The 27,550-nt window shown below is 49.9% G+C and overlaps 1 protein-coding gene across 1 annotated transcript; it reads right to left on the bottom strand.

The window, feature by feature from the left end:
* Positions 1-186: 186 nt before the first annotated feature.
* On the bottom strand, positions 187-27,550 carry PHF12 (PHD finger protein 12). The gene is made up of 15 exons (XM_042830020.1): positions 27,407-27,550; positions 26,977-27,158; positions 14,941-15,013; positions 13,050-13,437; positions 12,393-12,513; positions 11,308-11,440; positions 10,446-10,610; positions 9,604-9,765; positions 7,806-8,622; positions 6,230-6,352; positions 4,743-4,886; positions 2,911-3,009; positions 2,300-2,382; positions 1,661-1,799; positions 187-1,374 (listed from the first exon to the last, which is right to left on the bottom strand). The coding sequence occupies exons 1-15, from the start codon at positions 27,470-27,472 to the stop codon at positions 1,040-1,042; spliced, it is 3,030 nt and encodes a 1,009-aa protein (XP_042685954.1). The 5' UTR covers positions 27,473-27,550; the 3' UTR covers positions 187-1,039.

Here is a 27,550-nt window from a genome sequence, read left to right as displayed (position 1 = left end):
TTGTGCAGGAAGGGGTGGAAAAGCCAATGGAGCGGGCAAAGGGCAGCGCAATGTGGACAGGGAGAGCTCGAGGTCACACGAGCCCTGGGGAGGGGGGGAAATAAAATCACACCGAGCCCTGCTGCAGCCCCGCCAGCCCATCTCCCCCCCCCCATCCTGCTGACAGAACGACACAGACAGGCAGAAAACAATGTGAATTTTTCTTTTTTTTATATACAGAATACAGGAAAGTTTCTGTAAAGTCTAAAACGTTACAATTACTCTGTACAGTGGAGCTAGCTGGCCTGCTGCAGGGGGTGGCATATAAACAAAAGAGACAGAGGGGTTACGACGAAACGAGCTGCTACAATAGACAAGTCGGGGGACGTCATACCACATGTAGCACTGTACACAGCTTTAAAACATTGAAAATGCCATCACTGATGTATTTACACAGAATCCAACACTTTTCCTTATTTGAAATTAAAAAAAAAAAAAAAAAAAAAAAAAAAAAGAGAGAGGATGGACACCAGGAAAAGAATTTGTTTCTCACTGCCCAATACACAGTAGCTACTGTAGTGCAACCAGAGCGGGGAGGGATGGGAAACGTAACTGTGGGAAGAAGAGCGGCTTCTTTACATTAAATAAAACAATGATATTGTATAGATTTGCTGTATGAAAACTGTATTTCTCTTTAATATAAAACTATTGTCACTGGCACAAAATAGAACAAGTTTCTGATTATTTTACAACTGCGTGGGTGCGACCTGTCAGAGAGTCCTCGGCTCAGACGCCCCTCGCTCCGACGCGTCCTGCTCTCGCTGCAGTTTTCCTTTTAAAATGAAATGTATAGTACAAATATATGTGCAAATGCCCCTAAAACTTGAGCAAAAAAAGAAAATTAAAAAAAGTTAAACGTTCTTCATTTCATGCAAACGGCGTGTGGACAGTCTCTGGGCTGACGTTAGAAAATCCCACCTCGGTTTTGTACAGTTTTTGCATTGCAAAGAGTCTGAGGGCGTTTTCCTTGGGTCTCCAAAGCTTCTCTTCCTCGAAATTCCTAGGGAACAGAGTTGGAGCGCAGCACGGGCACCTGGTGGGGTTTCAGAGAAAGCTTCTCCTCCAAGTCCATGTCCTGTACTAAGGCAGCGTCCCCCTTGGGCTGTTTGGTCGCAAATTCGGTAATGCTGAAAACAAACTGCAGGCAGCCCAGCTTGATGTAACTGCCGTGGTGGAGCAGAGCCGTCCCCTCCCAGCCAGCCCCGCTGCCCCCTATCAAGCTGGAGCTGCTGGCTTTGCAGTTGCAGGGTTTCCGATGCTGCCCTTGTGCCTGCGAATTCATCACGGCGGCTTCTTCATGCGGCTCCTCTTCCTGCTTCCTGCTTTTGTGTCGCTCTGGAAAAGAAAAAGCACGTCAGGTTTGGTGCAGCTCGAGGCAGCGGCTTGTTTCAGCCCATCGGAGCTGCTGCTCCAGGAGCAAACCCTGCAGCCTGGAAGCACTTCAGCAGCAGATGGAAGAGGAGCAGAGTCCCAGGGCAGCCCTAAGAGGCGTCCCGTTGTCCCCAAGGGGACACGAGCGCATGCAGTTCAGCAGCCAGGCAAGAGGAAGCTGAGCAGAGGGGAACAGGACCTCCGACGGGTCCCCAGGGCACGACAGGGGCCGGGCTGCGTGGACACTCACTTATCACACTCTGCACTTTGGCAACAATACTGCTGGGAGGAGTGGGAGCCATCTTCTCCGAGAAGTCACACGAATAGAGAACGTTGTCCACCGTTGTCCCGTGCTCACTGTAGTTCAACAGCTCGTAATGTTTCGTGTTCTGAGCAAGGAGAAGAAGGAACTGATCACAAACAACCCCTCCCTGCCTGCTGCTGTTGATGGTCAAACAGGAGCCCGTCTCCAGCGGCACTTCCATTGGCAAACCAGTCTGTTTACACCATGAACAAACTCATCTCTGGATGGTAGGAAGAGGCAGCTCTGTTTACACTAACATTTTAGTTAAATATCAGCCGGGTCAAAAAGGATCAAACCATCTCTGTGCTATTTTCCTTCCCCGGATGCCAGCAGTGACAGCGCTCGCTTGTGGTCAGCCTTTGTCCACAAGCACTTTGCTCAGAGCAACCATGCTGGCAGAGCTCTGTGCTTCAGAAAGGGGTTTGACACAAAACGCTGACGCAGCCTTCATGGAGTGAAACCATTCACAGCTCTGGCTCCTACTTTGCAGTCCCATAAAGGAGCACCGCACAAAGGCAACCTGCTGCCTGTAACTCCAGCTCCCCCTGCCATGCATGCCAAGCAAAGAAAGGCTCGGGCTCTCACCTCATCGTAGAATATGCAGGCGTGTTTGCCGGACACGTAGTTACAGTGACCATAGCTTGTAAGGCACACATCCATATCGGCTCCTGCCAATGGGGAGGACAAAAATGCTCAGTTCGTTTCAGGAAGAAAAAAAAAAAAGAACTGCCAGGCAGCAGAGAACAACAGACAGAATTAAACTTCAATTAGCAAAACAACAGGGGAGCAACTGCCTTTGTCTGCGCTCCCAGGCCTGCATGAATAACGCTGCGATAAGCCACGAACAAAGTTTCAGTGGGGGAAGGGAGAGCTGGCTGCTGCACAGGCAGGAGGGCTGAGCAGCATTTAGGTGTCACCGGCCATTTCCAGAGCGCCAAAGGGACGCGAGCAGCGAGAAACAAAACCCACAAGCAAACTTTAATTCTTCCCCCTGCCCAGAGACGTTCTGGTGCCCACCAGGCTGCAGAGGCACAGCCCCAGAGCAAACATTCTGCTGCATGGGGGACTTCTGCGTTTGCGTTCGTGGGGACTCCCAGCAGCGGCGCCCCCCCCCCCCCCCTGCCCCCCGGGGGGGGGGGGGGGCCAGGGAGAGCCACTCCGCCTTTAGAAGGTGACAATGGGGAAAAGCCACTCACCTGTCCCAATGTAGAGGGTTCGATAGCACATATTGACCGCACCCCCCAAGCCCATCAGAGGGTAGAACACTGCCCGGGCTTGCACTTCCTTTCTTTGCGCTGCAAGATAAAGAGAAAGCACTTGAACAATGTTATCAGCTCCGCGGGCTGCTTGATGCCAGCAGAGAGCACAGATCCTAGGGGGGGATGCAGCTTTAGCCTCAGCTCCAGCTTTCCAACCCTCCAGAAACGTTTGTGGATAAAGCATCTCACCGTTAGGGAGAAGCCTTCCCAGGTACCCAGAGAAGCCATGCAATTGCAGAGCACACGCAGCAGAGCCATGCTGAGAACAGGAGCTCTCTACCCCTAGCTTCTTTCTTCATCTCTCCTGCTTTGGGTTATCAGCCTTGTGCCTTGCTGGCAAAGCACCGCTTACAAAAATTGCTGCTGGTGAACGTCACCAACATCACAGCTCCACTTGTAGAGAAGCTGCGGGAAAGGCACAGGTTGAGCAGCCTCGACCAGGGATTAACCCCACTCCCAGCAGGGGCTGATGTCCTGAGCACACTGCTTTACCCTCAGGTCGGTCCCTGCAGCAGTTTCCTGGCAGCCAGGTTCAAATCATTTGCACACACCCGCGTGAACTGGGCAGAAAATCATTTTCTGTGGAACAGATATCAAACCGCAGGCCACACAAGGCTGTCGGGATTTCAGCAGCTGCCTCTTGGAGATAAGCCCCTCATACACACAGAGCCTCTTCTGACACCACATCTGCAGGCCAGTTTTATGCCAAGAGTGTGAAATCAAAGAGCAGAACACAAGGATTATGAGACTGCTTGCAGAGTCACCTATGTCAGGAACAGTGGCCACACTGAGTGGCATCCCTGGACGTGCAGCACTTGGCACAGTTGAATTGTGCAGCTTGCCACCTCTGCATGAGTCCTTTCAGTTGTCTGGCTCTGCTGACTCAACAGGGCTCACAAAAGGTTTGAAATCTACTGTCAGTAATGCTAAATAGTCAGCTGGATGCATCTACCCTGTCCAGAAAGGGCTGTGGGTTAAGACAGCATCAATCTGCCTTTTGGGAAGCAGAGTGCTGAAGAATTTCCAGGAGTTGGTTGCTTGGAGCAGCACAGCAAAGCAGCTCCGATCGCGGCCCGGCGCCGTATCCAACAGCAGTGCTCAGAAGATGATCAACAAAGCATTCAGAGAATGCTGTGATGCTACAGCAGCAAGTAAGCAGGCAAGCACAGAGCTTCAGAAGAAGGTCAGCCATGCCAGCAGACTTCCAAAGACCTTATCTTGGATATCCAGCCCCAGGCCTAGCAGGGGGGAGCAGACAACTGCTCCCACAACAAGGCTGTGCACTTAGTGCTCGAAAGCAGATCACACTGAATGACTGCATGCAGAGGAACAGGAAGCCACGTTCCCCATGCAGCTGGTGGTGTTTTAGTAATGCCAAAACCCACGACCAGAGCTGAATTCAGGCCTGTGGAGATTATCAGCATATTTATCTGAAATGTTTCTCTTGTCCATCTCAAAGATGGGGAGAGGAGAACAACGCAACCTTCCCATCTCGTGCTCAGATGAGTAAAACGTGACATCACCAAAGACCTTCAGAAAATCAGAAGGCTCACTGACACGTTACTGAAGGTGTTCTCACTGCATGACAAGTTAGCAGAGGGACCTGGAAGCGTCCCTGGTCAGCAGATATCCAGAGAAGGAAATGCAAAGAGAGAAAGGCAGCATCAAGCAGATACCAAAGGAAGAGTGAAGATCTCCTTCAAGGAACAGGCAGAAGTGCCAGAAGGGTAAGGCTCAACATAACCCAGCTATTCTAGGGCTGCTCTTACCTTCAATGTGGTTTGCCACAGGAGATTGCTGATGGGCACTGACACTGCTTGCTAGAGACTGAGCTTTGGAAGGAAAGAGCTGATGTATTCTCTGCAAGGCCAGAAACTTGATCAGCTGCTCATCCAGCATATTTATCTCAATCTCTGTTAAAACAAAAAGCAATTAGTACAGTTATTCATGGAAAGGAGTCATCTGAGCTGCAGTGGATTTAACAGTCCAGCTTTCAGACCCGCCATGTGCTTCAACAGCAAGGATCAACAACATCCACAGTACTGAGAACGTGACACAGGGTGTTCTCTTACTTCTCACGTGAGCAGTGAGTAGAGAGAGCCAGCTATGGCTGCAAAGCTGCAAAGCAGGCAGCCAGCAGAAGTTCAGGGCTCAGAAATTCGGGGCAACAAGGACTGCTAGGTTGAAAACCTGCTGTTTCAGCTCAGAAGCAACAAGGCTGTAGGGGCAGACATTGCCCCTTTGGCAGTGGGCTGGCTCCTTCTCCTGAGGCTTCGTTATCTAGTCGTAAAGTCTTTGCACTGCAGCAGTAACCACCTCTGAAGCAGCTCCATGCTCATTCCTGAGTCACATGCTTTCACAGCAGGGTCAATTAACCAAAACAAGGTAATTCAGACTGGATTATTAACAAGCTCTAAAGCAGATCTGTTGCTGATAGCTTTGAAGTATTTCTAGTTGTAAAGCCCTATGGAGATCTGCCTTCTGGTAGCAAAAGCAGGCTAGCTAACCTCTGTTTCCAAGTTTTTTTGGCACCAGCAACAGTTAAAACAGCAAGCAGAAGAAGCACAGACACAACAGCCTTTCCTGATGGCAGAGGGGTGGTCTGGCTGAGCTGAGCAGCTGGGATTCACCCATGAGAAGAGGGCCATCACACTTGCAATGCCAGAAAGGCTCCATTTGAGAAACAGGCCCTGGCACCAGCCTGCCTCGCTGTGCTATGGATGACTGCTGGTTAGCAACCTCCTCCTCCTGAGGTCACTGCACTAAGATAGGGCAATTCTTGCCAAGTGCAACAAAAGGCAAATAAAAAACTACGCCAGTCCAGGAGAAGACAGACAGAAGCAGGAATCAACCAGGAAATGAGCAGAGCTGATAAAGCACCACGACTCAGAGACTGCTCAGCTACAAGGCGTGGAGATGCTGGGCTCTGTGCACGTTGGGAACACCTCTGAGCACAGCTAGCACCACAACACGGCAGGGCTGCAGGCTCCTGCATGCGAATCCCACCTGGAAAGAAGCCCAGGCAATAGCATTGGGATTGCTCCTCAGAAAAGCTTCAGGCAGAAGCCCTCCATTGGCCTCGCTGCCTTGGCAAGGCTACAAGTAGGGAAATGTGTGACACGTGTAAGGTAACGCATATCCTGCCCCTCCCTCACCTGACTGCAACCCTGCCTTATCTCTGGAGCTCCTTCAGCACAGAAAATGCCCCAGAAGCCAACGCACAGCGCCAGCAGAGACCGACAAACCAAATACTCACCGCCATCCATAAAGGCTTTCAGGGAACTGGTGAGGTCCAACATGGCTGCAGAGTTCGACGTGAGCGACGAGGGCAGAGTTAAAGCGCTTCCTATGGATAAGGTGCTGGGGCTGACCTTACCATCTACAGGGAGAATGGTGCAGAGGAGATGTGTCAGCGTGACGTGAGACACATGCCCAGCCCTTGGGCTGCTCAGAGTGACTAATTCTGCACAGAGCCATGCTTTGAAATGGGCCCCAATTAGAGACCAGGAGCTTTCTGCCCCTCGCACCAAGGTCAGCGTGTGCCTGGAATACAGCAGTGGCTCTCGGCCTCCATCTCCTTCAGTTCTGGAGGAATTCTGCACTTCTGAAAGGCAGGCCCCCCCACTCCCCAATTAAAGCAGCAGCAATGAGAGACAGAAGTGATGCTGTACTACAGACACTGGCCGATAAGCACTGAGCCCCCAGAGCTGAAGCAGCCTGCTAAACCTGCAGCACTTTGCTCAGCAGCTTGCCCAGGTCTGAACACGCATTAAAAACACATCTGCCTCAACCTTTCCATTTCTGTACAATTACCAACTCCGGGCTGCAGCTCACTGCTCAGAATGTGACAGTCACAGGAATTCACCACTCACAGCACCCTGCAGCACCTGAAGGCCTCCCAGCCTTGTATGTCCAAGCAGGGGACAAACCAGCAGCCCCAGAACGACTGCGTTGGTTCAGCAATAAGCAGGGATGGCAGCTGCTCCGGGAGCTGCTCCCAAGCACAAGCTAACGCTCTGAAGTTACTCAAGAGGAATTTTCAGAACAATAAGATGCTGCCTACATTGCACTCCACCCAAACCCACACCGAGCAGCTGCAAGGAGAGCAGTGACAGGCAGCTCTGCTGCTTGCTTCAAACCCAACCTGCACAAAGGATCCAATGGTTTGAGCTTTGGGCTGGTAGGGGGGAGGCAAAAGGAAAGTGAAAGCTTCTTCTAGCAAAAACGTAGGAATTAAGAGATGCTACCCTCACACCTTCAGCTCTCCATGTTTTTCACTCGATATTTTTACATTGATGAATGGGTTTGTGCCCTTTAACAGCAACATTTTAGGGCAAAGCCCAGGACAGAATGGTAAATCATAAGTATCTGTGAGCAGAGTGGCAGGTCCTAAACTCACTACAACATCCCAGGTCACATTCCTGCACGTCAGTGCTGTGCAGCTGCAGACTTAGCACGAGGGGACACAGCCATCATCAGAACAGAGAGCAGAGCATCAGAAGGGTGAGAGGTGCTTGGGAAAAAAGCCTGTCTGGCAATCCAAGTGGTGCTCTAAAAATCAACTGGCAGTTTTATAGCAGCACCGGAGCAGACAGGGAGGCAGCAGCCAAGGAATGGGAATCTATTGCTGCTTCCCAGAGCTGAACTACCGACCCACTGCCTTGATGCTGAGGATTCAACTCTGCTCTCAGGTACATCCCACAGCTCCTGTGAAGGAACCTAGGATAGGAGAGACTGTCCCAGGTTCCTGAGAGAGAGCCTGCGGGTCCAGAAACAGCACTGAGCTGCACGCCTCCCCACCCTGGGGCCAAGATCAGCTGCTGGGCACTTACCTGAAGGTGGTGCTGGTGAACAGAATCTGTTTGTGGATCCAACAGCAGAGATCCCATCTCCTGCAGCCTGGGGAGGGGTGAGAGCCCTGGTGGCAGTCAGAGGGGAGCCCATGGATCGCAGGTCCGCTGACAGCGGCGGTCCTATCTGCGTCTGCACGTTCTTCCTTTGCAAAGTGCTGGTGGTCTCCAGGCTGGCACAGGAGCTCGATATGGAAGTAGGCATGCTTGTGACTGGCACAGAACCCCTTTGTGCACAAGAAACGGGTCCTCCTACGTTCTCCGTTTTGACAATGGTTCCAATGGTGTGATTCAGAAGTCCACAAGTCGCTGGGGGCGTGAGGGGCCTGGGCCACGTTTGCCGATGGGACAAAACAGGTATTGTGTTACCAGCTCCAACCAGCCTCTGGGAGTCAGGCAACTGTGCTGAAGGTTCGGATGAAACGCCATAGAAATGAGGACCGTTCACTTTAACGTCAGAGGCCGTCGGCCCATTCGAAGTCCCACAAGAAGACACCTTCTTGGATTTATCGAGACAGGAGCTGCAGTTGACATCTTCCTGTGACACAGTCTGCTGGGATTGTGAGGAACTCAAGGAATTCTGGGCGGTAATCCCTGAGGTGCAGGATGACATGGAATAGAGGGAAGGTGTGGGTGCCTTGTCAGCTGCCTGGTAAGGGTTGGCGAGCGCGCCGTCTGCCACAATAACAGGCTTAATATCAGCCTTCTCTGTTGGTTCAGAGTCCCAAAGCGAAGTCATCTGCTTAGCAGATAAATGTTTCAATATGCTGCACTGGAGCGCAACAACACTACAGAGCCACTGGGAGAAAGGGAAAGAAAACCCACACGTTAGCTCTGCAGGCACACCGTGCTCCAAAGCTCCACCGCCCCACTGCTCAGCACCCAGCACCTGCTCTGAGCTCGTCTAGTACTGGGAGAAGGCTTTGGATGTGCACTGCTCAACTCTGTGCAGAGCTCAGCGCACAGAGAAGCTGAGATTGCAGGAGGGGAAAGGCAGCAGGCAGCTCTCTGCTCCCAAATGTTTCCCTTTCTCTGCATTGAAAGTGGTGCAAATTCTTCAGCTAGTTACATTCACATTTTCCACTGACACGGGCTTCTCTCCAAACAAAACCCTTCAGCTTACTCCACAGCACGCTGCAAAGAAATGCTGATTTAACTCATGCTAAAGGCAGTCACCTGCCAAAGCACAGGATCAGAGCATCTTTTCTTCTACACCTGGCTGAAGATGACCAAAAGATTTCCTCAAAGTTTTAAGCCTTGTGGTCAGTGTGCACACACCATGCACAAGAACCATCGGGACTCGATGCCTTCGCATCGTGGAGTCCAGCAAGAAACTGCCTGCAAGATTTAAACAATCATTTGAGGTCAATTCAAAAATCTTTGGTTATCAGCAATAAAATGCTGCCCAGTAATGTGACATTAACACACAAGCAAATGTGTCAGAGAGCAGCCTTACATAATCAAATTGGAAGTTACGTCTTCTCAGCCAGGAAATAAAAATGACATCTAGACAGAAAGCCCTCAATGACACTGTTAAGAGCAGAGAAATATTTCACCGCTTTCCTGAAGTGTCAGGTGAGGAGGCTTTACATTTCACCCGGAATACCAAAATGAAGTTTTAATGGGCAAGGGGTGTCAGAGAGAAGACAAGCTATCACCTTCAGAAATACGATTTTGAGACTGGTTTCCCTGACAACTGCTCTGACGGCAACTGAAAGGGAAAAAGATTGTTGTACCAAAGCAACTACAGACAGAGTCTAAGCATTTTGACTTCATTTACCTCCTGTTGTTCTGTCTGGCTGGCTAAGTGCTCAGTGTTCAAAAGGTGCTTCTGCAAGGGTTCCTCAGGGATCCCGTTACAGATCAGCTCGCCATCTCTAATTGCTGCAGGCGCAAGTAACGGGGGTGGAAGCCGGTATTGGGACTTTATAGCATCAGGAACCTACATGGGAGAGAAAGAAGATCCACATGAGAACAATTACTCAAGAATGACTTGTTAAATTAAGTGCCTAACCAGCACTGTGCTTTGTGTTTGGTGTTTTCTGACCCAGAGGAATCCTGCAGACAATACATTAGAAGTTTCAAGTACCGAGTACTTCAAATTGATGCAGCTATGCTGAAATTAATAGGTTTCATTCCCTCGGGTCAGGCATGACTTCAGCATAACACAGTGGCTACAGCACCAGAAAGTCATGCAAAGAAAAGGCAAGGAAAAAAAAAAAAAAAAGGGGGGTAGCATTTAAGATAGCCACATGTTATTTTTCAGGCATTCTGGTAGAGATGTTCCTTGGGGTTCAACAGGGAACACAGTGCAGCTCAGATGCTGACTCTAGGGCCACCCTTGGTCGGTTTTATGTTGTGCTTCCCATGCCTGTGCAACATTTAAAAGGTTCATTTCTCATAGCTGAGCATCACGGGTGCTGGAAAAAAACAGAGCTGCTTAAACCCTATGTGCAGTGAAAATAACTGCCCTGACTGCTGGCTTCCAGACATCTCACCAACACGTTCATTCAGTCCCCACCTCCTCCTCGTGCCCCAACAAGGCTATCCCTATGGGGCATGCTGGTTTCCCTGCCAAACTAACACAGGGAGTTTCACCAACACCAACTTGTTGACACTCACCTTCAAACCCTTTCTCTTCACTGACTGAAGAACTCTGCGATTCGGAGGATGTTTCTTATGGATTCGGTTTAAGAAATCCACCTTGACAACGTGCTGAGAAATGGTGTCCTGGAAGCGGTCAAACACTCGGCACCGATTGCTCAGGGTCAAGTTCTTCTGGTTCAGCTGGGTGATCAAATGATGCCACAGTAGTTAGGGATCTGCAGGGCACTAAGGCACCCTAAGACTGTCATAATGCCTGGCAGCACTGGCAGTACAGCATGGGCTCTGCTTTACGCTACTTACTTTCTGCAGCTCTAATTGTTCCTGCTAAAGGGCATTGCTGGAGGCAGAGACAAAAGCACTCAGACGCCTAAAAGCAGCATCAGTGCTCTCAGAAGCAGTTTCTCTGGGCACAAGCCCTGTTCCAGCCCCCTGTTTTCTGAGCATTTAGTCTCAAGCACAACATTTTTCATTTGCTTTTCCACAAACGAAAGCGCCTGCTTGGAATGAAAGTTTTTTGGGTTAAGCATGCAAAGAGTGACTTCCCCTATTTGTAGCACTGAGCTGCTTTGTAGCACAGTTTGGGAAGCTCCTCTAGATCTTAAGGAGTCCAATCTGAAAACCAGACAAGCTGGCAGCGAGGCACACTCTGAGCTGTCGGCTTCAGTTACAAGGAGATCCCCCATCTTTATATTTTATTGCAGAGAGCAGCAGCATCTTCCTTTGGAGGCACACTGCTTGCAGCAGGAGCTTTACAAGCATTACAGGGAGCAATAAGAGCTCAGAAGCTGTTTTACATTGTTGTACTTTGTCCCTTAATGGACCTGCCAGGTTCTACTCCAGCATCCAGTTACCATACTGCAATCACAGTCCTGCTTACCACCACGTGTTCTATGTGATTTGGGCACATCCATCTACCCAGAGGCATGGCAGTAAGAGGTGGCTCCAAACAATCCATGTGGAACAGGAGCGGGCAATAATCACACTGAATGAGAGGTGCCACTCTGCAACTCCTGCAAGGAGAGAAGTCACATCTCATTTCCCATGCAGAACAGAGTCAAAAGCAAACGTGCAAGCTTGGCTAACCACATCAGCTTATCTTTCCCTACCAAATCCCACATGCTATGTTACTTGCATCTAAAATTAAGCTTCAGGTTTGTAACTTGAACCATATGGACATTCTGCAAGACCCACTCAAGGTGAAAGGACTTGCCCTAACACACGAGGGCTCCTTGGTCCTTTGGCAGGAGAAGCAGCAAGCACCTGTCCAATTCACATATGCAACTTCTCAAGCTGATCTTATGCAGTGGTTATAAGTGGCTTTGTTTAGAGCAAGACTTAAAAGATCAGAAAGAAACCTCAGACATAAGCCATTACATATATTTTTTTTTTTTTTCAGAAAAAATATTCTGACTGGGGTCCCAAAGTGCTTTTTTGGTCCTGCTGAAAATTTGAGTAGGGATATATCTGTGAGGTTTTTTTTCCTACAGTCATAAAAAAACCCACAGCAGTACTTTAAACTAGTTTTAAGATTTACCATTGCAGCACAATACTCCTGTTTGCCTTGGGCTTATAGCTCTCTCTGTATATTTCTATTTCCTAAAGGTCACCTCTTCACATTCTTTCTTTATGAGCCAGAAACAAACACCTCTGCTTTCTAAACCACCACCACTTTAGATTTTTTCTGAGTAGAAAAATACCAAAGGCAAGATGGCTCAATCTCTTCAGGCTACACTTTAAAACCTTTACAGCTATGCAATACTGCAGAAGCCACGGCTGCACTTGTCGTTAAGCATCTGCTATTTAGCAAAGGTTATTATGCCCTTATTTGCTTAGAAGATCGTAAGTAGTGAAGGAAAACAGGAAAGATAAGAGGTTGGTCTTCTTGTTTTTTTCGTCAGGAAGAACTTTGTTCCCATGAATGGTGCAGTTACACCAAACAGCTTCCCTGGAAGAATTAAATACCTGTTGCATGTGAAGCAGACTTTGACCGGCAAGGGAACCAAACCATTGTGGTCTAACTCGTGTTGTGCTTTCTTGACATTCTTTCCTGTGGTTTCTTCCTTTCTCCTCCTCTTGCTAGTACCTGAAAGAAAATTTTAAGAAAGCTTTGGGTTACCCACACAGCAGAGATTTCCTTCCTGGTAGATAATCAGCACAGCAAGAAGCAAACAGAAAAGCCTAAAAGGAGCTGCTTAAGGAGCCCTTATCCATCACTAAATCTAGATTTAAGTGACAGAGATTGGCTCTAAAGGTAGGCATACTTCAAGCTTAACACATAGGGAGCCATGGAAACAATCCAGTCATTACTTGATACGGTTATATCATACGAAGAGTTAAAAATCAAGTAATTGGACAATAGGAAATTCTTCAGATTGACGATTTAGACTCAACTGAATGCAGAAAGAAACCATTTCAATGCTGACAGAGCTGCCAGCAGCATCCCCACATCCTGGGGAACCAGAGGCAGTTAGAAGAGGGCAGCTGCATGAGGACCAAGGAGAGCAGAACACCTTTTGCTTTCACCACAATCAATAAGGAGTGGAGAAGGAAAAAAGCAAGATGGCAGCAGGATGCAACTGCAGACATCTCCACCAACACAGCGGGCGGCCCGTTGCTCACCTGGAAGTGCTGTGGTGCAGGTCAATTCATTCGGCAACTGGAACTGCGTTGGGTTCCTTTCCATGGCAGCAGCAATAAGAAGCTCAAACGGTCGCTTCAGCTGGGGCTGCCCACAGTCCATTTCTGCAATGGCAGAGTCATCATCCACGTCAATTATGTCCTCATCGACATCATTCTGCTCTGAGTTGGGGGTCTCGGTGCTGGCATTGGATGTGGGAGTGCCAGGCCGGCTCGCTCTCCTTTCCAAGATCCTGGCATGCGCATTAGCCCTGATGCTGCTGCTAGACCTGTCCAACAGGTCTGCGTCACTGGTTGGGGAGGTGGTCCTTTTCCCAGATTTGTCCACCAATCCATTTACCTGCCCCAGCTCTTTCTTCTGTTCTCGCTTCTGCACGACATGAATAGGCAGGCTTATCACGGAGGCCACAAAGCACATCGACTTGACAAACAAGCAACTGAAGACAAACGGCATCTGAAAAAGCTTGAGCCACTTACTACAACTTCACCCGTGAAGTCACCAAAGCCTTGACCTAGCAAAAGCAATTTGATTGCAGATGACAAAAACATACAGATGACAAAACCAGCTGAAGGGAACACCAAGCGTAGGGAAGAAAATGAGCATCTCCCTCTCTCCTCTCAGGACACCTGTACCTGAGCCCAGATCAGGACAACGTTTCACAGCATCTAGCCCTAAGTACCTGTCTGATCAGACAACTCTGTTTACTTTGCCAGCCAACACTGAGACAATCTCCATGGTAGGTCATTCATTGCTGATGCAGTCTATTAACCTTGGCAGTGCATCCAAACCCGTTACAGAATGAGAAGGTCAGCTGGAGAACACAAGCACATCATAAAAAACACTCTGCTATCTCCTGACACCAGGACTCATGAACAAGGTGGGCAGAGGGAACTGCAGCAGAGGAAAACAATACACTGCCATCACTGAGAGGTCCATTCTGCAGGCAGGGGCAGCTGCATGGCCAACTACCGTGCCCCAGTGCCTGCCAGCACCCATCTACTCCATCACTATGAAACGTTCTGGAAAAGGAGAGATTTTTAATACAGAGAGGTCTTTTTGTTGGTGCTGTGCTTCTGAAATTTATATTAATATTATTACATTTGTGACCTTCATCTTTGCTGTCAGCAGATGCCTGAGCAGTACTCTGGAAATGTAACGAGGGAATTGCTTCAGTAACATAAGATCTGTTTTGGGTGTCACTTCAAGAGAACAACTGGTAGATAGGTCAGCAGAGCTCCCAAATCCTCTGTCACACAGCCTCGTGTAGTCACAGAGATAAGATGTTTACGTTGTGCAAGACAGTTTCCTGGACAAAGAGTACCAAAGCAAACGAGACAAGCCACAATCTTGCTCAGTCATCTCCCCATCCTGATCAACAGCCCAGGAAATCACAACTCACTGTGATTTCACCCTCTGCTGATGTGCAATTGCTGTGAAGTCACATTTCTATTAAAAAAAAAAACCAAAAAACCCCACACACATTAACCACAATCACAACCCAATGCTAAAGCTGCATTAACAGGACTCCTGCTGCACCTGCAGGCAGCTCATCTCCTCCTGTATGGGAGCCCCTCCCTCTGTGCCTCAGTTCTCCCTCCTTTCCGTAACGGGAGGGAAGGTAAAAAGGCACAGCCTGACACAAACAGGTCAGGTGCTTCAGTTCTGTGGCTCTTGGTAACAATATTAAAAATATCAGGATGGTCTCATCAACACACTCTGGTTTTCTTGAAGCCTTTCCTAAACAAAGCCCCTCATAACTCTGTGCACAAAGAGCATCTCTGGCACTACGTGTGCTGATACAAAGGGGAGAGGAGATGACAGAATCACAGACAGCTGAGAGGCACAGAGCACACTTGTCACAAGAGGCTTTACCTTTCGGCGCACGGTGCAGCGGTGACACATCCACTCCCCTGGAGGCAGCATTTCCTCGCTGAGTGGAGGGTTGCTGCAAGAGAAACACAAAGCAATGCTTTAAAGTTATTTCTGGAACATCTCATCTCCACGCAGCCCGACTCAGGGCAGCTCTGTCACCAATGATGTTTGTCCTCCACGACATCCATTTCGTTTCCACCGTGCAGAACGCTCCGGCAGTTCAGTCTCAGTATTGAACAGCAAAGGGAAATGGAATTATTTCTGTGCCACACGTACGCCTCCCCCTAACCCTAATGCTTCCTTCAGCTTGATGCTTCTCCATACTCCATGCCTGGGCGCACCAACTTCATGGTGGGAATCACCCTCCATCTTAAGACAGCCCAATACTCTCAGAAGTGTCACCACATACAGCCTGCCTCGCCTGCGATGCAAGGTGCATCCTACTCGTATGGACTTGTGCTTACTATAAAAACAGCATCACGTCAAAAGGACATTCTCATTTTGATTCTAGAAATAAATCAAAGCAAATTAAATGTAGGAGTAAGGAGGGCTATTTTGAGATTTTTTTTTTCCCCTCACTTAAAGGCAGAGCAGCATATGTTAGCTGCTACCCTTCCCTTACAAATCCTACAAGCTCGAGTACTTTCCAACACCTCTTTATTGTCAAGTTCTGTTATTTCAGCAAACTGCTGACTGCTGCAAGAGAAACATCCACGCTGTCAGATAAACAGCTAGTTACCACGCAGGACAGCTTTAAGATATATTTCTAAAAGCTCTGCCTATCGATGCTGGAGATACGACACAAAGCCTGCTAAGCACCTCGACCCCCCGTGCCCAATGGATGCGCTCTGCAGGGCTTGGCAGCTCCCTTTCCCCACATCAGCAGCAGCGACTGAGAATCACTGAGTTGTTTGAGCTGGAAGGGACTTTTAAAGGCCATGTGGTCCAAGCCCCCTGCAGTGAACAGGGACACCTACAGCTGGGTCACAAGGTGATTGCTGCATGGCCGCGCAGGCATGGAGCTCACCGGCCCTGCTGAGAAGCCATGCAAGCACAGGCAGCCAGCTCACAGCTTCCCTAGCACGGCGGAATCACACAGGGCGTTTCAGCCTGGGCTCCTAAGCCCGAGCTAAAAAAACAAACACGCTTCTTTTGTTTAGACAAAGTCCCAACACTGTGCACGCTGCTGTTCCGACAAAGGTGCCACAGCCACTGTGATGTGCGCTCAGCCCTGCAGTGCTTTGCCGGAGGCCTGAGGGAAGAACGCCGCCAGGATGGAGCTGGTAACCTCAGCACTTGTGGTGTCAGGCTCATGGGAGCTCTGTGGAGCCAACACATCTGGCAGCCATTTTGAGGAGCAGGGTTGCAGAGGCCTCAACGTTCTGCGCGCTCCAGAAAGGCAGCGCTCCGCGGATACGCAGCAACATACCTGCAGCTTATGTTTCTCATTTCCTGGAGGGCTTGGATGAACAAGAGATCAGGCTCTAGACGACAGCACCAAAGCCCCGACTACCAACTGCTTCCTAGGAAGCCTCGAATGCCTGCCGCAAACTAATCTTCTGCTGAGAGCAGTGAGGAGAGGGGCTGGGAGGAGCGGAACCAACGATCTCCAGGTGCCCTCCGCAGCCTCAGCCCCAAGGTGGGCTTGGGAACAGCTCAGGTTTAATCCCGCTGAAAACAGAGTCCTTAGGACTGCACTACAGTCAGCACAGATCCTCCTGGCCCACCCCTTCCCAGCACCCCAGGGACCAGGAACCCGCAAGACTTTGGTTTATTCCTGGTGGATCCGTGCCTCTGAAGCTGCTGCAGAGCGTGCCCCGACGGCTGGGAACACGCCTGCCCCGTCCCAGCGCCGTGCCAGCCAGACACACGCTGCCAGAGCCCCAGGGCATTGGTTTTAACTGTTACCTTCACCTTACATATTTTATAACGAAACAAATTAATACCGCAGCAAACCTCCGGAGGTGCCTAGAAGAGTTAGAAGGGGTTTCTTCCTAAACGTGCAAGCTGTTGGGATGTTTCTTTAAAAATCTGAGCTATCTGCTCGGCAGCCACGGGATCCTGCATACACAGTGATCTTAAATAAAGCTCTCACAAAGCAGCATTTAAGAGAATGCTTCTTCCCAAAGGATTGGGAAAGATGAGCGTCAGTGCAGCGGCAAGGCTGGAGCTCCCAGCTTCACCCCCTCAGTTTTTGTGCTCGCTGTCAAGGCCTGACTGCCGCGGCAGTGCATTAAAAGAGCGATTCTGCTTCTCCTGGTTAATGAACTGTTCATCAAGGCGGCTCGCTGCACTAACAAAGACTGATGAATGCTGCACCCGGACTGCCGGCCCCTCCACACGGAAAGAGCATTTCCTGCATCTTAACATAAAGCCAAGGAAGCGCTGAAGAACGCCGTCTCAACTGCCTGGTTATGACCACATTCCTCAAGCTTTTACCGTCAGCGTTACGAGAAGCTCGTTTTTGAAATCCCAGCGAGGCGTTTGGTCTTCACAACCAAGGTAAGGAGCGGTGCTTTGGCAGGAGCACGGGGCTGCTTTCCCCCATCCTTCATTAGCATGCAGCCCTCCAGCCGCCGCAGCCTGCTGCCAGCAGGACCCGAGCCGTGCAGCACCAACGTGATCTCCGGTTACAGCACATCTCCTGGAAGCACACGATGCTCCGTCGCACCATCCTGCCAAACCCTCCTTTCAAAAAGTTTCCTGTGTTGTTGTCACAGCGGCCCAACGCTCCTTTACCTGCAGGGTTTGGTGGGACCAAACTCAAAACAGCCCAGAGGACAAACGCGTTCCTGAATTTAACACAAAGACAGCTCCAAAGCAACAGCGACTTTCGGTTAGTACCCACACAAACATCTGCAAGAACAACTGCAAGCCTCTGGAAATTAAAGGAGATGTTGATCATCACATATCCCAAAGCCGCTACAGCCATACCAACTGCCCAAGGCCGGACTGATTGCTTTTTTTGGGAAAAAGCTAAGTGGCATCTCCTGAAATTCAGATCAGACCTATGTTGCCAAGGCTTGCCCTCGTGAACTTTTAGGCTCACTATTATGCAGAGCTTCACAAATAGCATTTAAATGGCTGTGATGAAATGAAAAAAATCTTCAGGAGTCATCTGCACGTTGGGAGCTTTTCATCCAGCAAACAATAGCACGAAGCCACTCTGCTTTTTAATTTCACACTCTGCAGCTCTCATAGATCAGATGCCCGTTGTTAGTCTAAACCCCATAATTACTCTTTACTTTGCTGACCTCCACAAATGAGTAAACAAATGCTCAAAGAATGGCACCTTTTTCAGCACAAACCCGGCTCAGCTCTCAAAGGAAGCAGTTAGCAGCTAACCAGGAGCTATTTCCACGTGGCATTCCTGGTGTTCACCTCGCCTGCAGGCAGGCTGACAGCTCTGGGGACGGGCAGCTCTGGGGTAATGGCAGCAGGCAGATGACCTGGTGTCTGGTGGAGCCTTCTTCAGTAACTTCTCTTTGATTTCAGTCATTTTCAGCAGAAATCTTCTCATTACCTCACCAGAACTCAATGACAGGCTTACAAGGAAGGATGCTGGTTATGTTTGCCAGTAAGACAGAGGAAGAAACATCCGGCTCTGCTGCTGGATCCTATTCATCCCGGTGATGGATAGAGGTACAGCTGTTCCACCGGCTTCATAAAGAACAAGGCTTCCTGGCTTCCTACAGCAGGGCCTCAATGGCAGCCGTAACGAAAACGAACCAGGAAACCAACGGCACTGTCCGCACATTACAAGCGACCCATTGAAAACAGAGAAGGTTGCATCATTTACACATGCAGCTCTTTGAACCAGCGTTACCGAGCCCCAGTTACACTCTGCTCACAGCTGCTCCAAAGCCCTGCAGGACACCTGGAACAGGGCGCCTGGAGCCTCTGCTGCGGGCAGGAACCACAATGCAGGCAGCAGCTGCAGCCTGGTGAAGGTTCTTCTGTGCTGCAACTCTTACCTTCCTGCTGCAGGACTTGGGTCAAAGAGCTTACTATTTTCTGTGAAGATGGAAGCAAGGCTTCATCATCCTGAAGGTAATTATTAGGAACGCCAGCAGCTCTGCCCCCTGTTCCGGTAGCCAGGATGGCTCCTTGGCACAGATGAGTGAAGTGCTACAGCAAACTCTGTCTGCTCATTCACACAGACATTCTGATGCTCAGAGTACAAGCAGCGACGCTGCTGATGAGCACAAGCACCACAGCAGGGATCACCAAACTTCAGATGAGCTCAGCACTTCAGTGAGCTCTAAGCATGACCTGATCACACCCAAGCTAATGGCTTTGGAGTTTTCTGGAGTCCAGTAGGCTCACGTATTGCATATGTTATACCCACTCACAGCCAGCAGTGCAGTCCATGTTAATGGCTGAGCATCAGCTGCTGTACTTTCATCTGTAGTACAGATTCCCCTCCCCAGAGGAAACGAGTGGAAAAAAGCTTAACAGCACTCAGCGTCAGTTTGTTTACTCTGAAGTCAAAGTCTTGAACGTGTATATAAAGGCAGGGAGATGTTTGTACACCCAGCAGGGAGAGATGGACATCCAGGACAGGTCAGCATGTGATTACTTTGGCTGCCGCTCAGTAAGGAGGAGAACAGAAATGGTCGTTTCACACAACACCAATCATCCCATCCTCTGCAACAGTGCCTCTGCTCTGCACACACCTCTCAAACAGAGTTAGAAATAAGGGCTGAGCAACAGACAGAGAACAGAGGCAGGATTAAAACACCGTGATACAGCCAGATAGCGAGAAGCAAGATGCAAGCAAGGAAAGACAAAGGTATGCTAACATCTCTGTGTCACCAGGTATGCTACATCCCAACATTCATTGCACGCTTCTTTCTTCCTCCTACATACAGTGAAGTCCAGCTTTCTGTCTCAGACCTGACAATCAGGAGTGTCCAATAAAGCAGTTAAGTCGCAGGTAAACATGTGATCCCCTGATGTAATTGCTTGCTTCTATTCATAGGAAGAACCCAGCCTAGAGACCAGTCCCCAGACAAGCCATTAGTTATTACTCTCATTAACAGTAGGAAAAAATTAAAGGGAGAAGAGGTTTTCAAGATATTGGATTTCCATACACACAACTATATGGCCATATAAATAAATGGGATTGAAGGAACACGTGCCCTCCAGTTGTCTTCTGTTTGCTGTTGTTTTGTTTCTAAATTAGCTTGGCTGCTTTTGAATTTCTGCAATTTGGGGCATACCTGCAAGTTCACTGAGCCTGGCTTTGTATTTCTATCCAGAAGTCAATAGGAAGACTTGTTGACTTAGGAAAATTTGGGTCACACGCTGAATTTCAGCCATTTTGCACATCCCCATTCCATCCCATGCACCACTCCTCGCGCCTGTGCTGCAGACAATGGTAACAATAGCCTGAATTCAATGGCCACATTCATCATTAAGTGTTCAGATCTCTATAGCACCATCTTCTTAACAGATTAGAAGTCATCTTCTCAAAGCAGGATGACACATAGGGAAGCAACAGGGAAAAGAAACAGGGCTGAGGAGAAACACGGCACTAGTGAGAGCCAGTTCACCCAATTTTGTCTCGAAAGAACAATAAATGAAGAGACAGCTCTACTGAGAGGAAAAAAAAGAGAAAAAAAAGGAAAACACGGGTTAGAGAGGTTTCTGAAAGGTGAACACATTCAGCCCTAGCGATACCGAGTGTGTTCAAAGGAGAGGGGCTGAAAGGACAGAAGCAATAAGGTGGCAAAGAGAGACGAAAAGCAGAGAAAGCAGCACATCAGAGGAAGCTGAGACACAGACCATAAAAGCAAAAATACGAATTCAGTTTCACACAGACACAAGTGAGGTATGATTCCAACACTTCTGTGTGGGCTAGGCTTCCCCAAGAACACTGGGGAGGAAAGGGAAATGTAGAGCAACACAAATATCCCTCCACTCCCAGCCCCCAAAAAAGCCCTGACAGAGGGTATAAATCCCTTCTGCCTTTCCTCATCACCTTCACATCCTGCTCCTGTGGCTATTCTAGCCTCAGATCTCCAGGAAGCTCACGTGATGGCTGCCCCAACTCAGTGGCTGTAGGCAGGTGTTTCACACCAATCACTCCCGCTTGCCAGGAATTCAGTATGGGGTTTTCAGCCTGCCAAATTGCATCCTTAGGCCACTGCTTTCCGTGGGGTTCAAAGTCAGTAATCTCCAGCTCCATCTAGTTTACTTCAAGTGAGTCGTGCAGAGCAGACGTCAGCAGAAATAGGTTAGTGCTGGGTTTGGCTCTGCGCTCCCCCAGCTGCCCCGAGATGCTTTTTGTGCTGCAGATCTGACACGCTGACTGAAAGAATGATTTACAGCATTCCTTTCCTTCTTCATTCTCCACTCTAGGAAGCATTTACTCCACACCCTAAAAGGGTATGGAACCACCTGACTACTGATACCCGTCAGCTCCCTCATTAAAGGAAGGCACTGCACCGTTTTTACTCAGCTTACACAGACACTGCAGCCTTCCTTCCAACAGCTGGGCAGGCACTGAGCTGCTGTGGGGCTGCAGGCACCGTGCACTGACTGCTATAAGAAAAAGCCTCCTCTGACTGCCTCGTAAAATGCCAAGGTTCGCCAGTGACTCGACGTGGCAAGACGTTGAATCCAGCACTCCACAGCCCTCGAACAAAGCCATGTTATATTCTGAGATACATTAGCATTTTCTGAAGTCCCAGCTTACTTCCTGAGTGGTTAAAAAAAAAACAACAGGTAGTCATTCTCACATGCGATTTATATTCTAACGGGCAGCACTCCCTGAAGGCTCAGACTTTGCAACACTTGCCTTCAGGAAGATACATCTCCTTCCTGTAAGTAACTGCTTTCTTCTCAGTGGATTCCTTGCTATCCACCTGACCACTAACAGGGCTCCAGAGCACAGGAAAGCCCCCAAGAACCTGCCAGGTACCACTGAGTCAGTGCAGAATCAACACAGCTTAACGTCCACACCTGCAGATCCCTGTTTCCTACCCCACCTAAAGCAGCTCTGAGAAACTGAGAGCAGTGAGAATGATGAGAGCATTACACCACTTTGTGTAACGTGCACAGTGGTCCTTCTCCCATTCCCAGCTGTAAGATCTGCAGGCAGCTGTATAATCTTAACAGCACTGAGCTCGCATGCGATAAAAAGGCACAAGGCGAGCTAAATTGAGGTGAATATATTTACAGGATAGCACTAAGATCTCCATAACAAACAGTCATTAGCAGATTAGCATTATGAATCTAATCCAATTAAGAATTTCCTTTGCAAATGCCTAGAGGAGCTGGAATTCCTCTGGGAAGACCTTTCCATGTTTTCAAACGCTCCCGTGAGTCATGCCTGCAGGTCTGACATAGCAGGAGGAGCAGCTAACGAGGCCACGCACACTGCTTCCCAATGAGCCACTGCCACCAGCACGGCCTTTTCAGGACGACTCAAACACCAACTCCACAACAGCACCGAAAAATAAAGAGTTCTCAGCTCCGTGAGTCCCGGTCAACTTAAAAGTGGCACCTTCCCAAGCCAAGGGACAACACAGTGGAGAAGTGTCCTTACTAACAGTCTCACACTGCGCCCTTTGGATCGCGGATGTTTGACAGAACGCTGGGCTGTGCCTGAAGACAAAGCAAAGTGAAGGAGTTACACATCCCTGTTGTTGAGATGGAGAGCATCCCCATGCCTTGCTGTGACCCTCGATGTGAGCACTGCTCTGCTGCCCACCCCGCAGGACGTGCTCACGCTCGGTTTAACACAAGCACAGGCAGGCTACAACTGTCATCTGCCGCTCGCAAAAAAGCTGAGATTCGTTCACAAAGTTCTCATTATCGGTGGCTTCCTGGTGCCCCCAGCTTAAGGTCGCACATTTAGCTTGACCTTATCTGGTTTTGCACTGAGAGATTTAGGACGAAAATAAGGAGAGCTAAAGATTTCATTGGTGCAACTCTGCTTCAGAGAACTGCCAAGTCCGATCATGTTACCACATCTGCAGGCACATGCGCAGTGACCCTCTGCACAGAGAAACCAGGCCAGAGCAACTGCTTCCTTCTGCTTTGGGATCTCGACTCCAGTGGCCCCAGCAGTACCGAAATACCACAAGCACAGATGCACAATAAGCTGCTGGCTTTCACCACTTTTCCTAGGGGTAAGACAGCCTGCAGGGCAGCTTTCTGGCCATCCTGCCGCTCCTTGCGGATGCTTTGAACCTTTCAAAGCTTCACCTGAAAGCCTGAGGTGACCAAAGCACCACCCGAGGGGCATGAATAGCAAAGACAATAGCCAGGCTAATGCTTTCCTCCTCACCCCTCACACAGAATGGATATTTATGCAAAATCACAGCTAGACCAGATGGAGATAAGGCAGGACTTGAATAAGGTAGAGAAAGAGTTACTAATGTCCTACAGTTAAACACAACTTTTTTCCATTCTACGTGTGAAGAGTTTAACTGATGTGACTCACAGAAAATATGCAAGACTCAGGCTGAGCTCCGCTGTCTCCTCTTTGCAGCTCTGTTACTCCAGTTCTTCGACAACAGCACTCGGGAGAAGACTGCCAAAGCCGGGAGGAAACAGAGCCAAACGCTCCAAATGCAAACATAAAGAGGCAAGTGCTGCACAAAGTGCGTGCAGGACCCAGTGGGGACGCGGTGTATTTCTGCCACAGATGCAGCAAAGGGAAGCCCACTGCTGGGCAGCACCACTGCATGGCACTGTCTGCTCACTGTGATGGGCAGCTGGCGGGGTTGGGGCGGCTCAGGTCACTCCAGCAATGCTTCCACAGCAGCACACGATCATAAGAGGGACTTGAACAGCGATGCTCAGCTGGGTGAGCAGCTCTACGAGGGCTCCTGCACACTGTGAGACTCGAAAAGAAGCACAACACCGGGCTGGTATTCCCCTCCCCCTCTTGCTAACTAAACTTCTCCCAGGGATCTTTCTAATCCTCTGCTGACGCTGTAATGAATTTGCAACATCGCTCACTTTGCAAACAGGCGTAAGAAAATAAGGGGAACTTCAACAATCACACACCCGGGAGGAGGAGGATATAGATGGGGATGAATAACAGAGGTAATGGAAAATAAAGCTTTCTTGCTTTTTTTCCTCCAAATATGTAAAGATGGAACACAGGGACCTGAGTTAAGACAACATCAGAACGAAAATGCAGGCAATGCCCCATGACCCAAGCAGCAAATTCCAGGCAAGCAGCACAACCAAAGCCAGAGTTGGGAGCTAAAAAAAATAAATAAATCACATATTGTTTTCAAGGAGAGGAAAAAGCACTTTGGAAATTCAAACCTGAAGACAACCACCTGTCTGTGATACTAACCAAAGGTGGTGACTCTGAAGGGGTTCGGTGCTTCCCCATATCCCTCCCACCAGGCCCTGTAACTGCAGCACCCTCTCATCAGTACCCAAAGTTCTACACTAAAGCAGCTGTTCTGTGTTGTGAGAAGAGCTGAAACCCCAGCAGCTGAACCAGGACAGCTCTTTCACCTCTAGGAGAGCAGCCATTCCCCCTATGCAACCACACAGCTTGTTGTTTCCCACCAGAGAGGCGTGATGCTATCAGACTTGGGAAGTTTGGGGGATTTTGAGCAGGCAGGTTCACACAGCGCAGTGCCATGGAGCATCGTTTCCATGTGGGCAGAAATGAAACTGCTCTGAGCTGGGGCTGTCTCTGAGCTGACCACACCTTGACCTCTCCTTTTATTGACTGATTACAATTCCTTGGCCAATTAAGTGCCCTCTTTCTTTTTTTTGTGCTTCATGGATAGTAAGTACAACCTAGCACGAAAGCTTACGATAAATATTAAAAGCACAGTTAAGCTGCCAACACAATTCAGCCAGTATAGCTCAACTGCTATTCAAAACCACTTAAGCAAGCACTGCACTACAGCTGCTATTCTTTAAAGAAAAACAATAATTAAAACAAAAAAAAAAAAGCCAGAAAGGAAGTTTCAAGTGCTGCCTTTATGCCTGAGTTTATATCCTGAACGGAAGTTTACTTTATGCAAGATGTGGAAGGTGAGGGGAAGAAAACATGGATATAAAAGCCAAGCATCGCTCTGAGACAACCTGGTTTGCTCCAAGGCTGGGGCTTCTGCTGCTCCTGAGTGCTCACCCAGAGATAGCCCAAGGAAGGGAACAATAAAAGCAAGGAGGAATAACCAGAGCTGCACCTTCTGTCCTGAAGGGTGACTAGTTAGCCCAAGAATTTTTGTAATTATCACGTAACCAACTTGAGTACAGCCAAACCTCTCTAGATGGCTGATTTACATGACCATTTCCCACTGGCTATAAGAATCTTGCCAAATTAAGTCATGAATCATAGCCAGATTTCACCGTGCGCAGAGCAGACCCATTTACAGTTAGGATGAGCCAGGATTCGGAATCAATTAAACTTTGCAGCATTAGTCACAGCCCTTCCATCCGAAAACCTGAGCGTGAAGCCTCTGCAAGAGAAGGCTCGGGATGCATTCAACAACATCTGCAAGCAAACACTCGAGTTAAAAGCGAGCATATCTGGTGTAAGAAAAAAGCCCTTACATTAAAGCCTGTGGAGAAGGTCAGAGGAAAGAAAAAAAGGTCGGTGTCATTCTAGTAAATGCAGAGGATGTGCCCAACCACCAGCAGCACTTCCTCGGGGCACGAGGGATGATGTCATGGCTGCTCGCTACAGCATTGTTGGGCTGGCCTGGCTGTGTGCTGCTAACGGGACACTCCCTGCACAACTGCGACCGCACGCTCAGCTTTCCCGGTATCAGCAATCAGTTCAGTAAGTGTTCAGAGAGCTGCAATCGGCACAGAAACGCGGCGTAACCAGCGTGCAAAGAGAGGGGAAAAAAATAGGTGAAAAAAATAAAGAAAGAGACAGCTGTAACGGCGTAGCAAACAAAAAGCTCCAAAGCATGAAAGAGAGAAAGGAATGCGGTTAAAAAATCTCCCCTAAGGAAGAATACTCGGTAAGCATGAGCTCCAGCTGTTTGACTCGCCCCGCTCCCTCCTCCACTCCATTATCCACTCTGGCTGTGCTAATTTAACACAAACCCTCAGCCTGTGTCAACTGTTGAGCGAGCAGAACAGGCACTGCAGTCCCCATTGCATCTCCTGGTGCAGAACGGAGGAAAACTCCGCTGTGGAAAGTTGAGGGCTGGCTTTGTGCTGCGTGCATGGGAAGGGCCGAGGTGAGGCCCCAGAGCCCTCCCTGCTGCAGCCTCCACTGAACGGCGTCGCAACCGCCTCCCCGCGCACCTCCAGCTCCAGATTTGCATGCAAAAAGATCTGCTTTTATCAACCGAGCCGCACAACTCCAAGCAAGAGGGCCCGGCTACCCCGAAATTCACAACAGTCATTCCCCACGGATGAGATAAGCGTGTCTATGGAGTCAGGAGGGAAGGAAAAAGGAGGGAAAGAAATAAGCCGTGCCAATTTTAGAAGTCCGGAGCCCCGGATTTCTGCAGGGAAGGTATTTTCACGATCGAGATACTCAGGAAGAGCTGCGAGGGTTTGGAAGTCACATATGCAGCCAAAATGGCGCTGAGAATAAAAATATAATTTAAAGGAAGGTCGCCATATTGTAAACAGTGAGGCAGGGAGACACAGAGACAGCAACCTCCATTATTCCCAGCAGCCGCTGCAGCACGGAAGCGCCGGGAAGGCCGGGCCCAGCACAGGGACAGCACTGTGAATCCCCTTAAGGCAGGGACCGGGGGGCTGGGGAGGAACGGGGATGTGTTTGGAGGAGAGAGGAGGGGAAGTGGGGTACAGGCGGGGAGGAAGGCGGCGGGCAGACCGAGGCCTGGGTTCTCCTTTAGGCCTCTGGGCACAGAAAGAAAGGAGGGCCTGGGGTCAGCGTGTCCACACCATGAAGGCGTCCGGATGGGGTTTTAGGTGTGGACTGGAGGCTTTTAAAGGGGGGAAGGGGGGGGGGGAGGGAACGGAGTACAGCAGGGCTCACAGCTCCGTTCGGTTCCAAGGCAGGCACTTAACGGGGGCCCCAACCGCAGGGACACAGAGCAGGAGGGCGGGAGCACAGAGCCTTACCAGCACTGGAGGTGGAAAGCGGCGGGGCAGTGATCGCAGCACAGCAGGTCCCCTCCTTCCTTGCAGCTATCGCAGCTGTCGTGGTTTGTGGCCCTGCCACTTCTCCTGGGCTCCTTCTCGGGCCTCCTGCTCCTCTTCTCCCCATCTTCGCTCTTAGGGGGAGCCAGCAGGGCCTGGATTTGCTGTGCACACACACACAGAGGACTCTGAGGGCCGCCCGCACTCTGACCCCCACCGCCCCCCATAGCGCACGGCTCGGTGGGGCCGGGATAAGGCCGAGCCCGCCCCGGGAGGCCCCCACCGGGGATTGGGCGAGCGGCCGCACTTCCTTCTATGGCCACGGGGCTCGGGGCCGGGTGGGGGGGTGGGGTGTCGTAGGGGGGGGTCCCCTCGCCATTTTGCAGCCCCGCCGCCCCCGCCGCCCCCTCACCTCCATCAGCCCCCCGGAGGTGTCCAGGTCGTAGACGATCGTCTTCGTCTCCATCTTCTCCCACATTCATCCAGCCCGGGGGGAGCGGCCCCGAGAGACCCCCCCCCCACCCCACCGCGAGGGAGCGGACGGAGGGACGGGGAG

This window comes from Centrocercus urophasianus, unplaced genomic scaffold, assembly GCF_019232065.1.
Source record: "Centrocercus urophasianus isolate 14NV4802_14NV808 unplaced genomic scaffold, USGS_Curo_1.0 seq_33, whole genome shotgun sequence".
NCBI lineage: Eukaryota > Metazoa > Chordata > Aves > Galliformes > Phasianidae > Centrocercus > Centrocercus urophasianus.
The sequence above is the reverse complement of the archived record's forward strand: the minus strand, read 5'-3'. Positions and strand labels throughout refer to the sequence as shown.